Source organism: Acanthopagrus latus, chromosome 18, assembly GCF_904848185.1.
Source record: "Acanthopagrus latus isolate v.2019 chromosome 18, fAcaLat1.1, whole genome shotgun sequence".
NCBI classification, from domain to species: Eukaryota; Metazoa; Chordata; class Actinopteri; order Spariformes; family Sparidae; genus Acanthopagrus; species Acanthopagrus latus.
Genome location: NC_051056.1, coordinates 11126977 through 11144049, shown reverse-complemented (window position 1 = coordinate 11144049; position 17073 = coordinate 11126977). Strand labels below are relative to the sequence as shown.

At 39.8% G+C, this 17073-nt stretch overlaps 2 protein-coding genes across 3 annotated transcripts; both read left to right on the top strand.

Moving 5' to 3' along the window:
* Positions 1 to 196: 196 nt before the first annotated feature.
* Positions 197 to 7517, top strand: cenpu (centromere protein U). The gene is made up of 13 exons (XM_037076357.1): positions 197 to 415; positions 1051 to 1105; positions 1307 to 1394; positions 1787 to 1931; positions 2937 to 3021; positions 3168 to 3254; positions 3362 to 3452; positions 4020 to 4140; positions 4458 to 4536; positions 4921 to 4968; positions 6579 to 6640; positions 6871 to 7027; positions 7188 to 7517. Exons 1-13 carry the CDS (start codon positions 411 to 413, stop codon positions 7293 to 7295), a joined length of 1131 nt encoding a protein of 376 aa, XP_036932252.1. The 5' UTR covers positions 197 to 410; the 3' UTR covers positions 7296 to 7517.
* Positions 7518 to 7759: 242 nt separating this feature from the next.
* LOC119007045 (caspase-3-like) lies at positions 7760 to 14701 on the top strand. 2 transcript variants are annotated; one of them, XM_037076358.1, is made up of 7 exons: positions 7760 to 7887; positions 9869 to 9946; positions 10749 to 10897; positions 12205 to 12333; positions 12603 to 12778; positions 13570 to 13690; positions 14224 to 14701. In XM_037076358.1, exons 2-7 carry the CDS (start codon positions 9873 to 9875, stop codon positions 14451 to 14453), a joined length of 879 nt encoding a protein of 292 aa, XP_036932253.1. In that variant the 5' UTR covers positions 7760 to 7887; positions 9869 to 9872; the 3' UTR covers positions 14454 to 14701. The 2 variants fall into 2 exon arrangements, with proteins under 2 accessions (XP_036932253.1, XP_036932254.1); XM_037076359.1 differs by lacking the exon at positions 7760 to 7887 and adding an exon at positions 8161 to 8225.
* The last annotated feature ends 2372 nt before the right edge of the window (positions 14702 to 17073 follow it).

The following is a 17073-nucleotide window of genomic DNA, read 5'->3' as shown; positions in this document are numbered from 1 at the left end:
GAGCCCGTCCCAAACATATACATGATAATTTTATGACGATGTCTATGGTCCCAATACTTAAACAAACAACACGGCGCTGAACCTTTCGCTTCCCGTAGGAACGAAATTTAAGCTAATCTGCGTAGGGAAAAAAGTTTTCACCCATTTTCAGTGCACGTGTTTATTTTACGTAAATTGCACCCGTAGTACATCACTGTAAAGTAATGTGTGATGTGTTGTATTATTTTGTCCCAAATAAACTCTCATTTTGAGCTGTGTCCTTTTTAGTTTTAAGTAGTACACCACATTTCACCCCTGATTTTGTGGAATGGTACAGTCCCACTTCAAGCGTTTTGCGGGAATCCGTTTGAGCTCGAGCCTGGTCTGAACTACGAGTGTTTACACTCTCTTGAAAGCTGTCGGTGTCCCAAATGAGGTGAGAGATATAAGCAAATTGTACGTTTTAATGCAGCCAGAATCTGGGCCTGCAAATCTGTTAAAGACACCGACTCTCTTATGTCGGTTCAGAATTGTAACGTTGCCCTGCTTGTCCTCTGTTATATGTTGCGTTAGCTAATTGTAACGTTAATTTGCACATTTGAAGTGAATTAGTTAAAAAAAAAATAAAGCAAAAAAAAAGTTACAAAAGCTGAATATGCTCAAAGTGGACATATTCTGTACTGCTGTCTAAGTTCGTTCACAACTCATTCGATTGGTGCAACAGCCAGTAGTAACGTTGGCTACTGTAATGTTAGCTAATTTGGCAGAAGATTCTGTGGGAGAAAAACAGTCAAACTAGCTTATCTTAACAATAAAAGAAAAACCCAAACCTTACCTTGGTGGTGAAAGAGACATACCAAATGATAGAAGAGCTGTTAACAACTACAAAGGTACTAAAAACACGACTTCTCCTGAGCAGATCTGAGGTCAGCATCAAACTCTGGCCTGATGGGGGTGACTTCAGCGGGGAGGCAGAGTCATAAGCTGTCACCTGGTGGTGCAGGGGGAGATTGCATAAAAATATTGAGACTGATGATAATGAAACGTCTCCTGTCTTCTCCGTCTCCACAGCACCAAAAAGGGCAGAGCCGTCAAACTGCGCAAAGAGCCACAACAGGACGCTGAGGTGAGTTGGTCGGTGGTCACTGTAGTATATAATCTATTATTTGATGAAACTGGCCCCTCCCTCTGTCAACTGTATATATTCTTCTCAGCAGAAAGCAAGAGGAGGAAATTACCATGCAACATTTTGATGTACATGTCTAGCTTGATCTACTGTGAATTATGGATCTGGAATTTAATTGTTTTCTCTTGTGTCTTAATCCAGACACAGTCACGGATAAGCAATATGGATTCTCCCAACCTGTCTGCTATAAATAAAATTAGCTTCCTGGAGGGACTGCAGCAAAATCATGGTGAGTTTACACTGTAGTGCTTTATTTTTACCCATGTCAGTGCCTTTCAATCATAAACCATTCAAATATAACACCTTTAAGAAATAATAAAATAGATAATTGGAGCCAAACACACATACTCCAACTACTTGATATACTTGGGGGGTAGAGCTCATATTTAATTAAATCAATAAAGCACATTGATACTTTTACAAGTGGATCAATAATTGTATTATTAAATTGTATTATACTGTATTGTTTGTTCTTCATTGGCAAAAACAAACCAAAAATGTTTGCCTGTGTACATTATTTATTTTGTATTTTATGTTAATATACTTCACCTTGTTTCCAGAGTGTAGCAATACATCAGACCACCAATCTTGTGCTAACAATAGAACTCTTCTGTTGTTTAGATAAACCTCTGCACAGTACCGCCATGGAGGAAGATCTAAATGTCCCAGAGGAAGAGGAAGAGGAACGGGTAAACAAAGGAAAAGCCAGACGAAAGGACACTGCCCAGAAGAAGAAGAGAAGTACTGGAGGGAAGGTCAAAGCCAGGTGAGGTCAAAGGACTGTGTTTACTACTGATACTGTCATCACTGATACCATTGTATTATGTGAATGTGAATCACACAAGAGTAAAAACAAAGCTATAAGTGATTACAGTGGCTCCCTGTAACAATTCATAGCAATTTACACGCATTAATCCCTTTTTTTATCAGCCATACTGTTTGTGAGCAGATTGTAACGTGACATAGAAAATGTGACCTTGGTGGTCTTCCTCGTTTGCCTGCATAAGCCTGTGGCTGCTTTGTTTAAGTTGTTTTAAAGGTGCAAGATGCAGGAATTTTAGGTTAAGTCATTAAGAATTTAACTATAATTGTCATTGGAGACATTTGATGTAATGGTAAAAAAAAAAAAAAGTCTATAAACGATAGCATGCAAACCAGCTTGCACCAAGCATAGGTTCTGTCCCAGAAAAATAGGGAGGAAACAGAAGCACTAATATCAACTAAAGACCAGTGTCTAGCACAACACAGAAGTGCCACACATCACCTTTCAAGGTGCAAAGAAAAATGTAGATAAACTGATTTGAAAAAGAAGTAAATATTCTTTCATATTCATGAATAAAGGCCTATGTGCAGATGAAACATGTGTTTACAGATAGCTGTGTGTGCACATTCATAAATAGATCCATAACTTGCACCTGAAACAAGTGATGAAAAAACTAATTTTAAGTGAATAGCTATGTGGCCAAAGAGAAGAAGAAAACTGTGGAGAAGGAGCAGTCCTTTTTAGAAATACAAATACTTACAAGTATATACAGTATATCGAATTCAACAATTGTATTATTTTTCACCAAGAGGAGGTGAAGTACATCCATGAAGTGTCTGTTCGAGTGTCTGTTCGTAAGTGTGTTCCAGGTCCAGGTGGAGAAGTTCTGAAGAAACTGGTCTAGTACATAACAGTGTTGCTTTTGTGGTTGTATGATATCTCATTCATCTTTTTTAAAAGTGTGTTGGTGTATCTGACCTCCCATCAAATTATTTCTCTGTCATCAAGTCCATTAAAAAAACTGCAGATGAAGAAAAGCATGACGAGAGAGAGGGGATCAGGAAGTGGGAAGTCCAGTGACCCTCAGTCACAGGTATGGAAGTAAAATAATTACCTTTCCAATAATAAGGGAAGCTTTCTGCAGTTTTCTGTAATAATGTGTCTTCTGTCTAATTATAATGAAAGTAGTTTCAAAAAGGGAAAAAAAAAACTAGGAGAGGTTTCACTTGTTTCTTTCAGGAGGAATCTGACATTGACACCACCCAACAGAAACGTAGGAGAGTCCTGTCATCTGATGACGAGGCGGTGGACGAGGACACGAGTTGGGTATGGCAGACCTTTCTAGTCAGGAGTCTAGCATCCACAAGAATATGGCCTAGATCGAGAGTTTAACTTAGTTTATGTTCATCTTTTTCTTTATTTCATTTATTCAGGTCCCGAGTCCAAAGAAGGCCAGGGTGTTAAGTTTGGTAACAACCAGGAAGTCTTCATCCAATAAGTCTAAATCTAGAACGTCTTCATCAGGTAAGAGGAAAAAGATGGTAGCATAATTTCAGCTGCAAAGTTAAAAGTCACTGTTAACTTCAACCTCAGACCTGATGGTTTAACCCTGTTTTACCTTGACACCCTGACATTTTAGCAAACATTCATATTCGCTTTCTATAGTCGCAGAACAAGGATAACAATCATATGATTATATGAAAGTGCAACTTACTTATCAACTCACTGTATCTCATTTGTTTATTCAGTACCAAAGAAAAATGTAAAACCGTCATGTTGTGTATGTATGGGAGGTTACGTTGAGCATTAGTTCCTGGCTTGGCGCCAGTTTCCTTGAGGTGGCCATGCAACAAAACATAACTTTTTCCACATAAGTACGTATTATTCAAACGAGATATGTGTTTGTTAGTCAGCTTTAGAGGTGACGGTATGTGCTAAGCTGTCTGCTACTGCAATCCAATCTTTGTGTTGAACTAAGATAACCATCTCCTGACTCCAGCTCCTACCCCTACACTACTGCTTTGTTTTTAGTAATTCTTTATACAGTACAAAATACAGTCCATGTGATAAACCTAATTGTTCCACATGAAGGCAGCGCATCTGCAGACGCAGAAACGGCCCACACTGATAAACAGAGGAGACGTGGTCATCACGGAGGAACACAGTTGGAAGTGGTGCTGGATGCTCTCCTTGACTTCTGTGAGCAGTACAGGTAAACCAAGACTGTGACTCTTTATCATAAGGGTACAAGTCATACACTAAAGTAATTACTTGATCATCGCAGAAGATCATTGGTAAGGAATGTTACTTCACAGTTACTTATTTTGTATTCAACGGAGCTGGATTCCAGATAAAACTTCATATCGGACCCATTTTAGTCCTCAAAGACCTCTAGCTAATATATGGAGTTTGTAATCTAACCCTGTCATAGAACCACCCAGTAACTAACTACTTACATGCACACTTTAAATCATTTTTATTTCAATTTGAAGAGGTCACATTCCTTGTGTATTTGTGTTTATTTCTCAGGGACACTGTGGAGTCTACAGCTGTCAAACAGTCCATTGATTGTTTCTCCTCCAATGTGAGAGAGCAGCTCTTGGAAAAGGTCAGACTTTCCTTATTCTATTTAATTTGTAGTTCTGTCCAAGCAAAACCAAGTTGTTTACATGTTGTACAAAATGCGATTGCCAAACTTTTGACCAACATTTAGAGCCCTGCATGGTGAGGCACCAGAATTACATTCGAAAGCTTTACTATACTGGAGAAACTGTTAGAGAAAACTTAGAATTGTTAAGTCTTTTGTCTATAAAAAAGCCTCTAAGACTTTTGATATGCTCCGACACGCCCAGAGATTGGTTGATTGGTCAAGTCAACAACAACTGTGACCATACATATCATAAAATAACTATTATAACAGGATTTAATGATATTGATTGATATCAGACCTTAAATCAAACATTTATAATCTCTGCTGTGTTTTCTCCTCCAGATCTCCTCTTACAAGAATCTCAAAGTTCTAAAAAGAGATAATGCAAAGGTAACTATGGCAACCAGCTTTAGTCTACATCTGCAGCTAGCGATTATTTTTATTGTTGATTAATCATTATTTTCTAGATTAATGGATTAGTTGTTTGGTCTGTAAAATGTCCTGATGTCCTCAAATGTCTTGTTTTGTTCTGTTCACAACCCAGAGATATTCAGTTTACTGTCGTAGAGAAAAAAAAAACAGAAAAACATTTTCACCATCAAGAAGCTGGAATCAGAATTTAGACTTTTGATCAATCATCAAAAGAGTTGGTGATTCAGTTTAATAAATAGTTGGTGGTGACTGAAATATCTTAATAACTATTAGATGAACTTGGTTTTAATGTTGTAAATAAGTTTGTGGTTCTCAGAGGATGAAGCCTGCTGACATTAATGGTCCTCTGACTTCTTGTAACACTTGGGAGTTTGAGTAAAATATCAACAACTATGCAGTAGATTGCCATAAAGGTTGGAGGTTGGACTTCATCCAGCCCAGTCAGCAGGTGAAATGTGCAATACTATATCCATCCCATTATGTATCTTATATCGCTGTGTTTGGTGTTGTTCCTAGAACATAATGACAAATGTTAGCTCAGGACAATCATTGCATATGACACGAGATGCTGTTGTGATGAGCTTTGCGACTTCTGTTGGGTTTGTCCCTGGAACACCTAAGTTAATGGTTCTTCTCATTTGTCTATTTCGTTCCTCGTCTCCTCTTTCCTCTGGCCCGTCTGAGAATTGAGTTATGACTTGAGGACTCAATTCCTGAAATAATCCTTGAGAAGAGAGGAGAGAGAAGGCTTACTGAACGAGCTATGAGCACAGATGTACAGGTGTGACCCATGACATAAAAGAGGCATGACACACAGAGCTGGCGAGCCAGATGAAAGGAGGTGAAGAAATGAGTAATGGATTTACAAACTGAGAAAATAAGAAGAGGGGAATGTTGTTCCAGGACCGTCATTTCAATTTACAAAACAGCGTTGAAAGCTGTATCTGGAGCAAGCAGTTGTGGTGGAGTGGGTTAGAGTTAGAGACTTCGAGACCATGTGGTTCTCAACCAGGAGATTGGGGGCTGTATCCCATATGGAATATATTTTCACTATAGTGTTCACTTTTTATTTTACGTGAAGCTCAGTCATATTTCACATGTCTTTTCCATTTTATGTCACTGTTTGTTTAGAATTAGGCAACACAAATACTTGGTAAGGATTAGGGAATTGCTGGATTTGGGTTTGAATATATCCTTTCTTAGTGTTTAACACATTACCAAGGTTGCCTATTTTTACAGTCTCTTTCCCCAGTCACAAAGCTGTGACATGACAAAAAACCTGATTGTTGTCAGTGGTGGTCCCGGGGCAACATGAATTACGATGTTCCAGGAACAACACCAATATGGTGATATCAGATCACGCCAGTCAGCATTTCTTTTCTTTTTTTTCTTTTTTTTTTTTTAGCAAATGTTAGCATGCTTACCAACTAAACTATGGTGGTGAGCATGGTAAACATTATACAGTATCTGCTAATCCACCTCACAGAGCTGCTAGCAAGGCTGTGACTCTTGTTCTGGATAAAAGCCCTGCCTGTATTTACCGTGCTCTTTTGTCCTGTTTGTGTCAGGTGGGATCTTTGATCCGTAAAAAGACACAGAAACTGTTGGATGCCAAATATGAGCTGATGAGGTGAGAGCCACCTCTGTGGCATGAACACGCCAGATCTCATTTACACAAACTAAAATTACAGCAAGGATTTGATGTATAAAAACACCCATGGTGTTGCCAGCTAGAATCATAATGTATTTTTACTGTTAAAAGCAAATAATAACAATTTCTTAAAACATCTAACTTACTGTACAGATTGTTCACTTCCAAGCAGTCACAATCATCTTTGCTCTGTGTGTGTGTTTGGTCAGGGCAGAGAGGGAGGTGCAGCTGCTCCTGAAAGAGAAAGGTGAACTTAAACTCAGATTAACTGATCTGAGACGAGCCCAGGCCTTCCTGCAGGACGTCAAGGAGCTTAACAGAAAGTACCTGGACTACCGACACGAACACCCTAAAGAGAAAGAGACGGTACACACACACACACACACACACAAACACAGATGATGTAAATACGGACTTTGAAATTGTTTTATCCTGTTTGAGTTGCAATACTCAGCTGATGCTTGTCAGGTCAATAAAACTGTCGTGGTAATATACTCCCTCTTTTCCTCTCCTCCTCCCATTCCAGTATGGGGCGTCGAGCTTGCCGGCTTTGCTATTAGAGGCCAAGCATATTCAGACGGCAGAGAATCAGATGCGAGGAATCAATAACCAACTGAAAAAAAGACTGAAATAATGTGCTATGCCTCGCACATACACATGCACGTGTGCACACACACACTCACACAAATTGAATAGTACCTATTATTAATGATACTAATGTTGCTGGAATTTTTCAAGTTAATGCAGAGTGCGGCATAACATTAAGACTGTGTTGTTTTCGTGATTTCTTTGTGTATACTGCCCAAAACCTGTTCAATAAATGAATTAAAAAAAAGTTAAATAACGCAAAAAATAACGGCATGTGTGTTTTTGTGTGTGTTTTTGTTGACATCAGAGTAAAAAGATCAGAGGTGAGGCCTCCAGAGAGTGTCTGCTGTAATCTGACAGATAGAATACTACTAGATAGAACAGTTCAGGAATGATCTTAACATGTACCGACACGTGAAGGCGTCGGTCGGGAGTGTACCTGACAGTGTTGGAAGCCCATCAGCTGATCTTTTGGTCAAGGTGCACCTGACGTGGTCTCGCTGCTCCCGCCCACTCAGGCAGCAGCGTTCCTGATTGGCTAGGAGTTTCAGGGCCGTACTTTGAACAGTTTGACATTTCCCCGTAATAATAGTTCGGAGTGGTACCTGCTAACACGCCCAGCACCCTGTCACAAACAGGTACGTTTATTTTGGACACATTGTCATGTTTGAATTATGATTATGATGATTATTTACACGTGAGTTTGACAGGCTAACTTTGCTGTGTCAGTTGTGGTTGAGAGGACTGGAAAGACCGGTGTTCCCATCAGCTCAAATTGCGGGTGTAGTCTTGCTAACTAGCTTTAAGTTTTAGCAAACGTTTAGCACCTGACGTAGATTTTTCATGTGTCAGTCGGAAGTCCAAGCCAGTTGTAAACTGCTTATACTAAGGTTTTTTTTTTCTTTGGAAGTCATATCCGCTCAGTTGGCTTGAGGCGCTGGGGTTGGAATGACTGTTAAAAAAAAGTCCACTGCAGGTCAGTAACTTACACCATGCTCTGACTCTTACCTGTTCACAGAAACGAGTATTAGTTAACGTCGCATTAATTACATGATACGAGCAGTGAGTCGTGTCGGTTAGGAACAGCAGCCTGGCATCAGTTTCTCTTTTCCTGACCTACAACTGCTCATAACGAGAGCAGTAAATAGTTTCCTGTTTTGTCTTTGGGGTTTCGCTGTGAGATGACTTCACAGCCTACTCGATCTGTAACATTTGTATTTACTACGGTCATTTTATAAATAGGTTTTATTTATATATTTCAGCTCGCTCAGTCCATCCCTGATCTTAACCATGTTATATATGGTGCCAGGAGGAAGTCGTCTGACTCCTCCTGTGGTCATTATGAAACTCTCGCGGCTTGCCAGTTTACAGGTCTTGTGTTTGAACTTGTTTCCGTTTAAAACGGGTGTGTAATGAAACATTCTGTGTCAGATTATGGATCAGTGTCCGGTAACTCGACGAGTTCCTGCCTTGCAGTAATGAATCACCATCAGTAGCTCAACTCAGATGTTTTTAGTAATCTGTAAGTCATACAGTGCATTTAACCTGAAATTCCCGCTGCTGCTGCGGCATGTTTGAATGAAACGTCGTTTCTGCTGATCACTTGAAATAAAATGGTGTGTTCTGCACACGTTGATTACCTGTCAGCGTTTTTCATTGCAGTTAGGGTGACTGTCTTTCTATTAAGGAAATAGCACTGGATTGAGAGGGTACCTGTTGACAGATCTGTGTCTTCGATATGTGTCTGAAGAAATCTTTTAAGAACTGGCTAAGTCCCAGTAAACGAAGTGGGGTTTTTGTGGCAGAGAGGAGATGGGCCACCTCACCTGGAACAAAGACCACCACACTTAAAATAGCATCAAGTGTTAATTAGTGTACGGTTTTGGGTGGTTTACTGTCAGGGCTAAACTGCTTCCTCCTGAAAAAATCTGTTGAGCCACTGGAAGATCTATTGCATATCTGATTATCCAGTGTTTGTTGGGCTATACTCCAGTTTCATTGTTATTTCCCTAGAAACATGTGAAATGCATCATTCCAGACCACATGATAAGACTGTGTGACTGCAGAAAAAAACACTCAGCGACTGTGACGTTGCTTTCGCTGGTATGAGCACAGGTTTCTTTTAACTTGAATTGAAAGTTATTTGATGAAGCCTGCATCTGCTGTGACTGAGAGCAATACCCTGGACACCAAGAACCTGAAAAGGAAGGAAAGGTAACTACGTCAGTGAATCTCGCTTTTGGGTGCGACTGTGGTGACAGCTGAATTGAAGTCTGTGGAAGATGCATGAAAAAAACTCAAAAACCTAACATATCGCTGTTGCATGAACTCTAATGAGGACTTGATTCCAGGAAATGAAAGAACACACTTTACAGAGAAGGTAAATGACTGTTTTATTTTTGTTTTTTACATTTTTTTTTTTTTTATTGACACTCATGCATTTCCCAGAGGCTTCAACACAGCTGTCTCCACAGTCTGGCGTCAGTGATGTAGTAACCCTTCCTTCATCTTTCAGTTCCTTGCTGATTATCAGGAGCTATAGGAGCAAGATAGGTGCGAATCTCATAACAAGTTGGTGTTTTTCCCCTTTCCTACATCCTTACACGTTCATGTCTGCAGAAAAATGGCAGATCCTCGTGGTGACGGTGATGCACAGAGTGCAGAGGACCAAGTAGACGCTTTCAAGATTTTCAAGAGGTAAATATTATCCACTAATGATATTAGGGTCATTAATCTCGTCAGCCATTCACTTTAAAAGTCCTGCACAGTTGTTTCCATGTACTTTGACTGTTTACACCTCTGTTCATGGGGAATGACGGTGGGCATAGCCATGCTGCCGTTAAATAAGGTCACTGGTCTCTACATCACTAAGAATGGTAAATTTATAGTTTGTCCCACCATAGCAAGTGCAAGAAAGCTAAACAGAGAATCAGGAAAAATGTCAGACCCAAGCTGTCTGCACACCATATTATCACAATAAATGAAATCAGCTGTGGGGATGTGCAGGGTTTTTAAAATGACTACGTGTAACATTAATCATATTAGTATGTAGCAAGTTTAAGCATGAATCAGGTTTCATTCATACTGCATCAGATGGCCAATACTTAAGGAATGATGACTGCTGTTACCTTTGAGCAAATTTAATTTTCTTGACATTTTTATGTTTCTTTTAAATAAATTAATTTGCTTTTATAATTGCATTTAACAAGTAATACATGTTCCTGTATTACAGTGTAGGATATAAGCCATTAGTACATTATTTCTGTAATGTGGAAGGTCATTTTCGAAGGGCTGTAGATGCAATAAAAGGAAGGAAAGGAAGAAAAGTGCAAACACTTTGATTAAGTTATCGGGACATTTATAAAACCATCACTTCATAAATGACCATGTGTAGTGGGATACTCCAAAAATGTCCATGTGGCATTAAACTAGCTTCTCGAGTTTCATCACCTCAGGGTCCATTGACGTGTTGAATAAGATGCTAAACAAGTTCCTCCAGTTCCAGATCACGTCATGCTGAGGAAATGGACTCTGGACCCATCAGCAAGAGTAAAGCAGCGGATTCTGACCCTTACCGCTACAGGATGGACTACCCCAGCCTCGGAACCTGTCTCATTATCAACAATAAGAACTTCCACCCGAGCACAAGTAAATACATCCATTCAACAAACATGCGCGCGCGCACACACAGACACACCTCTTTCTTCCATTTCATGGTCACTTGCACAAATGTTCTGATAATTCAATAAAGTAGGCGGGGCGGCTGTAGCTCAGCGGGTAGAGCAGGTCGACTAGTGATCGAAAGGTCGCTAGTTCAAATCCCGGCTCAGGCCAAGGCTGAGCTGCATGTCGAAGTGTCTTTGAGCAAGATACTGAACCCCCCATTGCTCATCAGTGAGGGCCTGCGATGAGCTGGCGACTTGTCCAGGGAGTACCCTGCCCTCGCCCTGAGACAAGGCTGGGATTGGCTCCAGCAGCAACACCCCGTGACCCCATGGAAAGGGATAAGCGGTTACGGATAATGACATGACATGACAATAAAGTAGGCATTCTGTCATTTCATGCATTTCACCAGATGTGCACAGGCGTAAAACTGGTCTGAGCTCCAAGCAGGTGTGTCTTTATTTGTGCGTGCGCCACATTGGATGGTGAGCATTTAACTGCGCCAATGGAGAGGTGGTATGCTTACAGAGATGCGATGGGAGGAATGCAGCTAAAGTCATGCTATGACTTCTGAGCTGACATCTTGACATGTCACAGTGGGAAAATCACAGGTGTGAATAATAAAACGAATGATGGCTGAATTCCATTTAGCTGCTTTAGTTTCAGGGTCCTGACACTATGCATACTGCCTTACTGCCTCACTGTCGTAGTCTGCTGGGACACTTGGAGACAATAGAGCCATCGTTAATGTTATTAAACTTTCATTCTTTTCCTGCCACGAAAAATCATGATATCCATGTTTGTGTGTGTGTGTGCTGCTACACATACATACACACACACACACACACACACACACACACACTGCATTTATACAGGTTTTGCAGATGTGGAAAGTCAAGCTGCAGTTCAGTGCCCTTCTGTAATCTCAAATATTTTTCTTAATTGATTGGCAAAATACTTCAATCAATTATTCATTTAATAACCTTAACATGGAACATTCTAATTAAATGGTGGTTATATCACACTTGATACATGTAGCTTTTTAAAGAACAATTTCAGAATGACAGTTGTGAGGGCATGAAAACAATGACTTGTTGATCTTTACATTCTCAGTAAAATTAGTCATATTGCAGTGTTTAAAGTATCACCAACAACATTTGTGACTTCAGTTTATGTTGTATGAATCTGAGAGACAGGGCTCGAGAGCTCACATCCCAGCTCTGTGGACTGTCTTGTAAATGCTGACACTTAAAGAAAGCCTGCTGCAATTTTGTGTTTGTGTTTCTCTGTAGATATGAATTACCGAAACGGGACGGATGTTGATGCTGCCGCTGCCGCGAAGGTCTTCTCAAATCTGGGTTACAAGGTCAAATTCTTCAATGATCAGACTGTGCGACAGATGAAACAACTGATGTTAAGTGGTAACTGAAAGTTTTGCAGTTTTTCATTCATTCAAGGTAGCCACTGAGCGTGATCATGTTCATGTTAGCTCTTTATTTAAATGGTCCAGTGTCGGTTCTTAATAATTACTCATCAAGTACATCTGCTGCATTTATACAGACCACCGGAGCATGGAAACGTCTGAGTGTGAAAATTGTTCATGCCATGCCAGACTTGTAGGTTCTTTGATTGTGAGAAGTAAAACTGTTTGATGCTTAATATCAGCACTGTCCTCCTCATGCGTCTCTAGTGTCCCAGGAGGACCACAGTGACAGAGCATCATTTGTATGTGTGTTGCTAAGTCATGGAGACGAAGGGGTCATATACGGAACTGACGGCCTTGAAAAGTTCGAAAACCTGACACAGTACTTTAAAGGAGATCACTGCCAGAGTCTGGTGGGAAAACCGAAACTCTTCTTCATACAGGTCAGTTAAATATACCCACATTAACATACCCGTTGCCAACGCCAGGCAGATGATGGCAAACAGCCAATAACAAGACAAAGACGATATTTATGGGAATGAACAAACAGTGTGGCAATATTTTGGACTTTGGCGAAAAAAGACGGGTGAACAGACAAACAGGCTGTCTCACTTGCTCTGTCTATGGCAATATCAGCTGCTGTTTCATCATTGTTAAGCTGACATAATGTGCATGCAGGCAGGAAAACTAGGCTAGACTAATTTATGCAATGTAAAATGCCAACGTTTTAAAATAATAATGGTGACTAGCAGAAAACATATATTTGTATCTTCTTGACAGTTGATATTGATATTGGATTTGATCATTTTAAAAAGCTCTTGTTGTTAATCCACGTTTCATGTGTGTTAGCTGACTTTGTTTAAATTAATAATCACTGAACTTAACCACTAACAATTGTTTACAATTATTTATGTGTTATTTTAAAGCCAAAAGCATTAAAGAAGGTGGCCTCAGCTTCTTTGATTGTAACTGATTGTGTATAAAGGGCCGGTGATACTTTGTCATATTGATTCTGGGCTCCGAAATCGATATGACAAGGAGTGTGCAAAATGTTGACTCAACAGTCAAATCTGAAGTGTACACTATTTGATGCCAGGATTTGAAAGACAGGAGTTGAACATTCTATGTGCAACAGTAAAGATTCTGTGCTCCTGTCTACAGCAGTAGTCTGAGTACTGCCATAAAAGACAATCACAGTTAATGTACATATGCCTGGATTTCCTGCCCTCTCTAGGCGTGCCGTGGCACAGCTCTGGATGATGGAATCGAGTGTGATGCTGTGACTGTGACATCAGAGACAACAGAGAGGATTCCTCTGCAGGCAGATTTCCTGTATGCTTATTCCACTGCTCCAGGTAAAAAGAAAAAGAGAAAAAGACTTGTCCTGTTAAATGGACACATAGATAACTAGCTATAAATCTGACTCATGTGATGTTTGTTCATAATCAGATCAGGATCTCGTAATTACGAGATCAGATAAAGATAAAGGAAACGGCTGTAAATCCTCTCTCAGTGGCAATGATGGTGCTATCGCAGTTAATCTGCTATTACTACCTTCTCAGTTTTAGACACTGGGAAATACTGATGTTTCTTAAAAATTAGGATGGTATTAATATTATTATATGTCAACACTGAGCATGTATCTTAAGTTGTTATGATTGTTCAGGTGGAAAGCCCAGTCTAAACTGAAAACTTATGGGGTGTGTATTAACTGTGCCGTTGATGGATTTTGTCATAATTACGAGATCCTCATCTCGTTGTTACGAGATCTTTTCTCGTCATTACAAGATAAGGTGTCTAATTTGTTTTTATCCAGTGAATGCAATGCGCTTCCGTATCAGTATATGCCCCTTTTGTAAGAGAGTTAACACAGTGACTTGTCCTGCAGGCTACTACTCATGGAGAAACACAGCAAGCGGCTCCTGGTTCATGCAGTCACTGTGTGAGATGTTGGAGCGTCACCACGGAGAGCTGGAGCTGATGCAGATCCTGACCCGAGTCAACCGCAAGGTGGCGCTAGACTTTGAGTCTGCTTCCAACCTGCCTGGATTTAGTGCCAAGAAGCAGATCCCCTGCATCGTCTCAATGCTGACCAAAGACTTTTACTTTCCCAAATAAAGATTTAAGGTTCAGACTTCTTTTACCTACAAAAAACTACCTGAGCCTGATCAGTTTTCTTATGATGTGGTTTTAGTGCTGGGGCTATCGGGAAAACCTGAAACAATTTCAGTGAATGTGGAAATGTGGAAACCTTACTGCATGTGGAATAACTACATAAACATAATACTGTGTATTTACAACATAAACAGCTAGTTTACCATATACAATTTGTCTTTAAATGCAATAAATGCACAAGCGCAAATAGCTCACCGTGAATGCGTCTTTCTATATTGTTAAGAGTCATTAAATGGGAGAACAAAATACTTGAACATAAAATAGGACTGTGCCATATACATTTGTTAAACTAAGTTTATTTATTCCTTCACATTTTAAACATAAACAGTGTTAACCACATCTAACTGTGTATGAATACTGAAATCTAAATAGATCAGCTAAAAAAGAACAGTGTAAACAGCATTAAAATAATCGTGTGCCATTTAAAGGTGCACTTTGTAGTTTTGGGGGAAAAAAAATAATAATAAGGGAGATCTTCATAGATGTTTGTGTGTACTAAACAAACAAATTCCAACATTACCCCACTGGAAAAAAACAGCATATGCTGGTCTTGCTAGTGGCTTTTCCCCAGCAAGACCGGTTGTGTTTTGGTGCTGGTTTTGTTGCTGGTCTATGCTGGTTTTTCCAGCAGGGAGCTCCTGTGCTAACAGCGTAAACACCAAAATTCCCCTGGTGCACTGAGCCCCAGTCTGGACCGCTAGCTGCACAGCTAAATGAGCTAAGAAGCTAAGTGGCTAACAGCAGCGAAAAGTGGTTACGCTGATGATATGCTGCTCTGTTTGTTTTGAGAGTTAATTTGACGGAGCGGACAATTCTTATAGCCCCTTTAATGAGAGTTTTTCTACTTTCCACTATAAGACTGTTTTTGAAAACACAACTGGTCCAAGTAGGTAGAAAGAGGTCCCAATCCAAATTAGCAATTTGAAGCTTACATTTAATGATTTGTGGTGAAAATCTGTACCAGAGGGTGGCAGCATTGTCATAGATTGGGTGAACTAAAGCAGTGGCAAGACTTTTCAATGTTGCAGTTCCTTGAATGGCTGTTGTCCTGGTCAACAATTTAGCCTACTATCGACAAATTGATACCTTGAGGAAAACAGTCTATTATAGGTAAAGACACTGTGCATCAGAGACATTTCCTAGGTTTTTTTTTTTTTTTTAATTCAAGAAGGAGATGGTTTAATCGCAAACAGAGGACTAAATGATCTGCACTCTACCTAAAGTCCCTTTCTTGTATCTAAGCCAGTTGAGTACTTTTACTTGGAATGATATATTTATATGAATGATTAACAGTTTATGAGTGGGGGTGTTTTGTAAGTTGGTGCTGGCATGTGGACATACAACCACTAGAGGAAGCCAGAGAAACATGCAGTGAAGCTCTGGGGGCCTTTAATGAATCAGCAGTCTTTTAAATATACACTCTACCAGGAACTGAGATCCTGCTGGAGTTAACCCTTGATACACTGACTGTTAAAGTACTGGTCAAAAAGGTTCTCTTCAGAACTTTATTTACCTTTCCATACCACATTTGATCTAGCTGTCACTCTAGTTTCTCTGTATCTCAACTATTCAAACAGTGTTTGGTTTAATCCCCCCATATATTTACACTACACAGTATATGTATGATCCAGAGTTGGACTGTCTATATGCTCCCTTCTGTCCACGTCTGCTTTTGTGTCCGGCAGCCCTGCTGATAAAGTATTAATTTCTCTGTGAGTTTATCGGACCCCTCCCCGGTCCCAGCTGCAGCATGTGTGTGTCTGTGCATTTGTCAGGAAGAGATAACCCAGACCTTATGCAGGGCTGTGACATGACCCTCCATGACTTTTTAAAACTGCCTCCTCCATGTGTCTGCATGCCTTTAGTGTGTAGGTAGCAAATAACACATTGCTTTTCAGACATCCTATTTTCTGTTCCTCAATTTTTTCAAAAATATGTTTCTCTTCAGTGTAAACAGAAAGGGGCCATGTAGGAGGCAGACAGAGGCTGAGATTTCATAATCATACTGTTACTTCATCTGAAAATGTAGGCCTTTGTTATTATCTTGTTAATGTCTGTGTTTTCATTTCAAAGCGGAAACACTGAATTGAATAAACTCACAATTCATGGTTATTCATAATATTAATAAGGATATCTTTTATAACCATACAAGTCAGTATAATATAGCGTAGGCTTTAAAGGGGCACTATGTAGTTTTAGAGGAAACAGTTCAAATGCATTATATATCTACAAAAATTTTGAGGTAATAAACTCAGAAATATTTGTCTTGGTGAATAAACAAGCTGTTCTCCAAGGAAATTAAGGACCCAGAACACTGTTTGAAGCTTGAAAGGTGGCAGGGTCCGCCACCTATAAACTAAGATAAACGAAATGAAATTATGTTGTCCTGTTCAGTATGTTTCAGCATAACAATCAGTCGGTGAAGTTAAACAGCGCACCTGTACCAACACAGATGAATACATGGCCTTTATTAATAATATATTCGCAATATCACACTTTACCAAGAGGATACTATAGCATTTTAATCATGTACACATATTCACCACCCTATAAATAAACCGTA

Bases quoted from the DNA above. Each gene is read 5' to 3' on its own strand.
- cenpu (XM_037076357.1), top strand. The intron at 1,106-1,306 runs GTGAGTTGGTCG...GTCTTAATCCAG, and splicing joins AGCCACAACAGGACGCTGAG to ACACAGTCACGGATAAGCAA. The intron at 3,022-3,167 runs GTATGGAAGTAA...TGTTTCTTTCAG, and splicing joins CCAGTGACCCTCAGTCACAG to GAGGAATCTGACATTGACAC.
- LOC119007045 (XM_037076358.1), top strand. From the start codon at position 9,873: ATGGCAGATCCTCGTGGTGACGGTGATGCACAGAGTGCAGAGGACCAA. The intron at 9,947-10,748 runs GTAAATATTATC...AAGTTCCTCCAG, and splicing joins GCTTTCAAGATTTTCAAGAG to TTCCAGATCACGTCATGCTG. The intron at 10,898-12,204 runs GTAAATACATCC...GTTTCTCTGTAG, and splicing joins GAACTTCCACCCGAGCACAA to ATATGAATTACCGAAACGGG.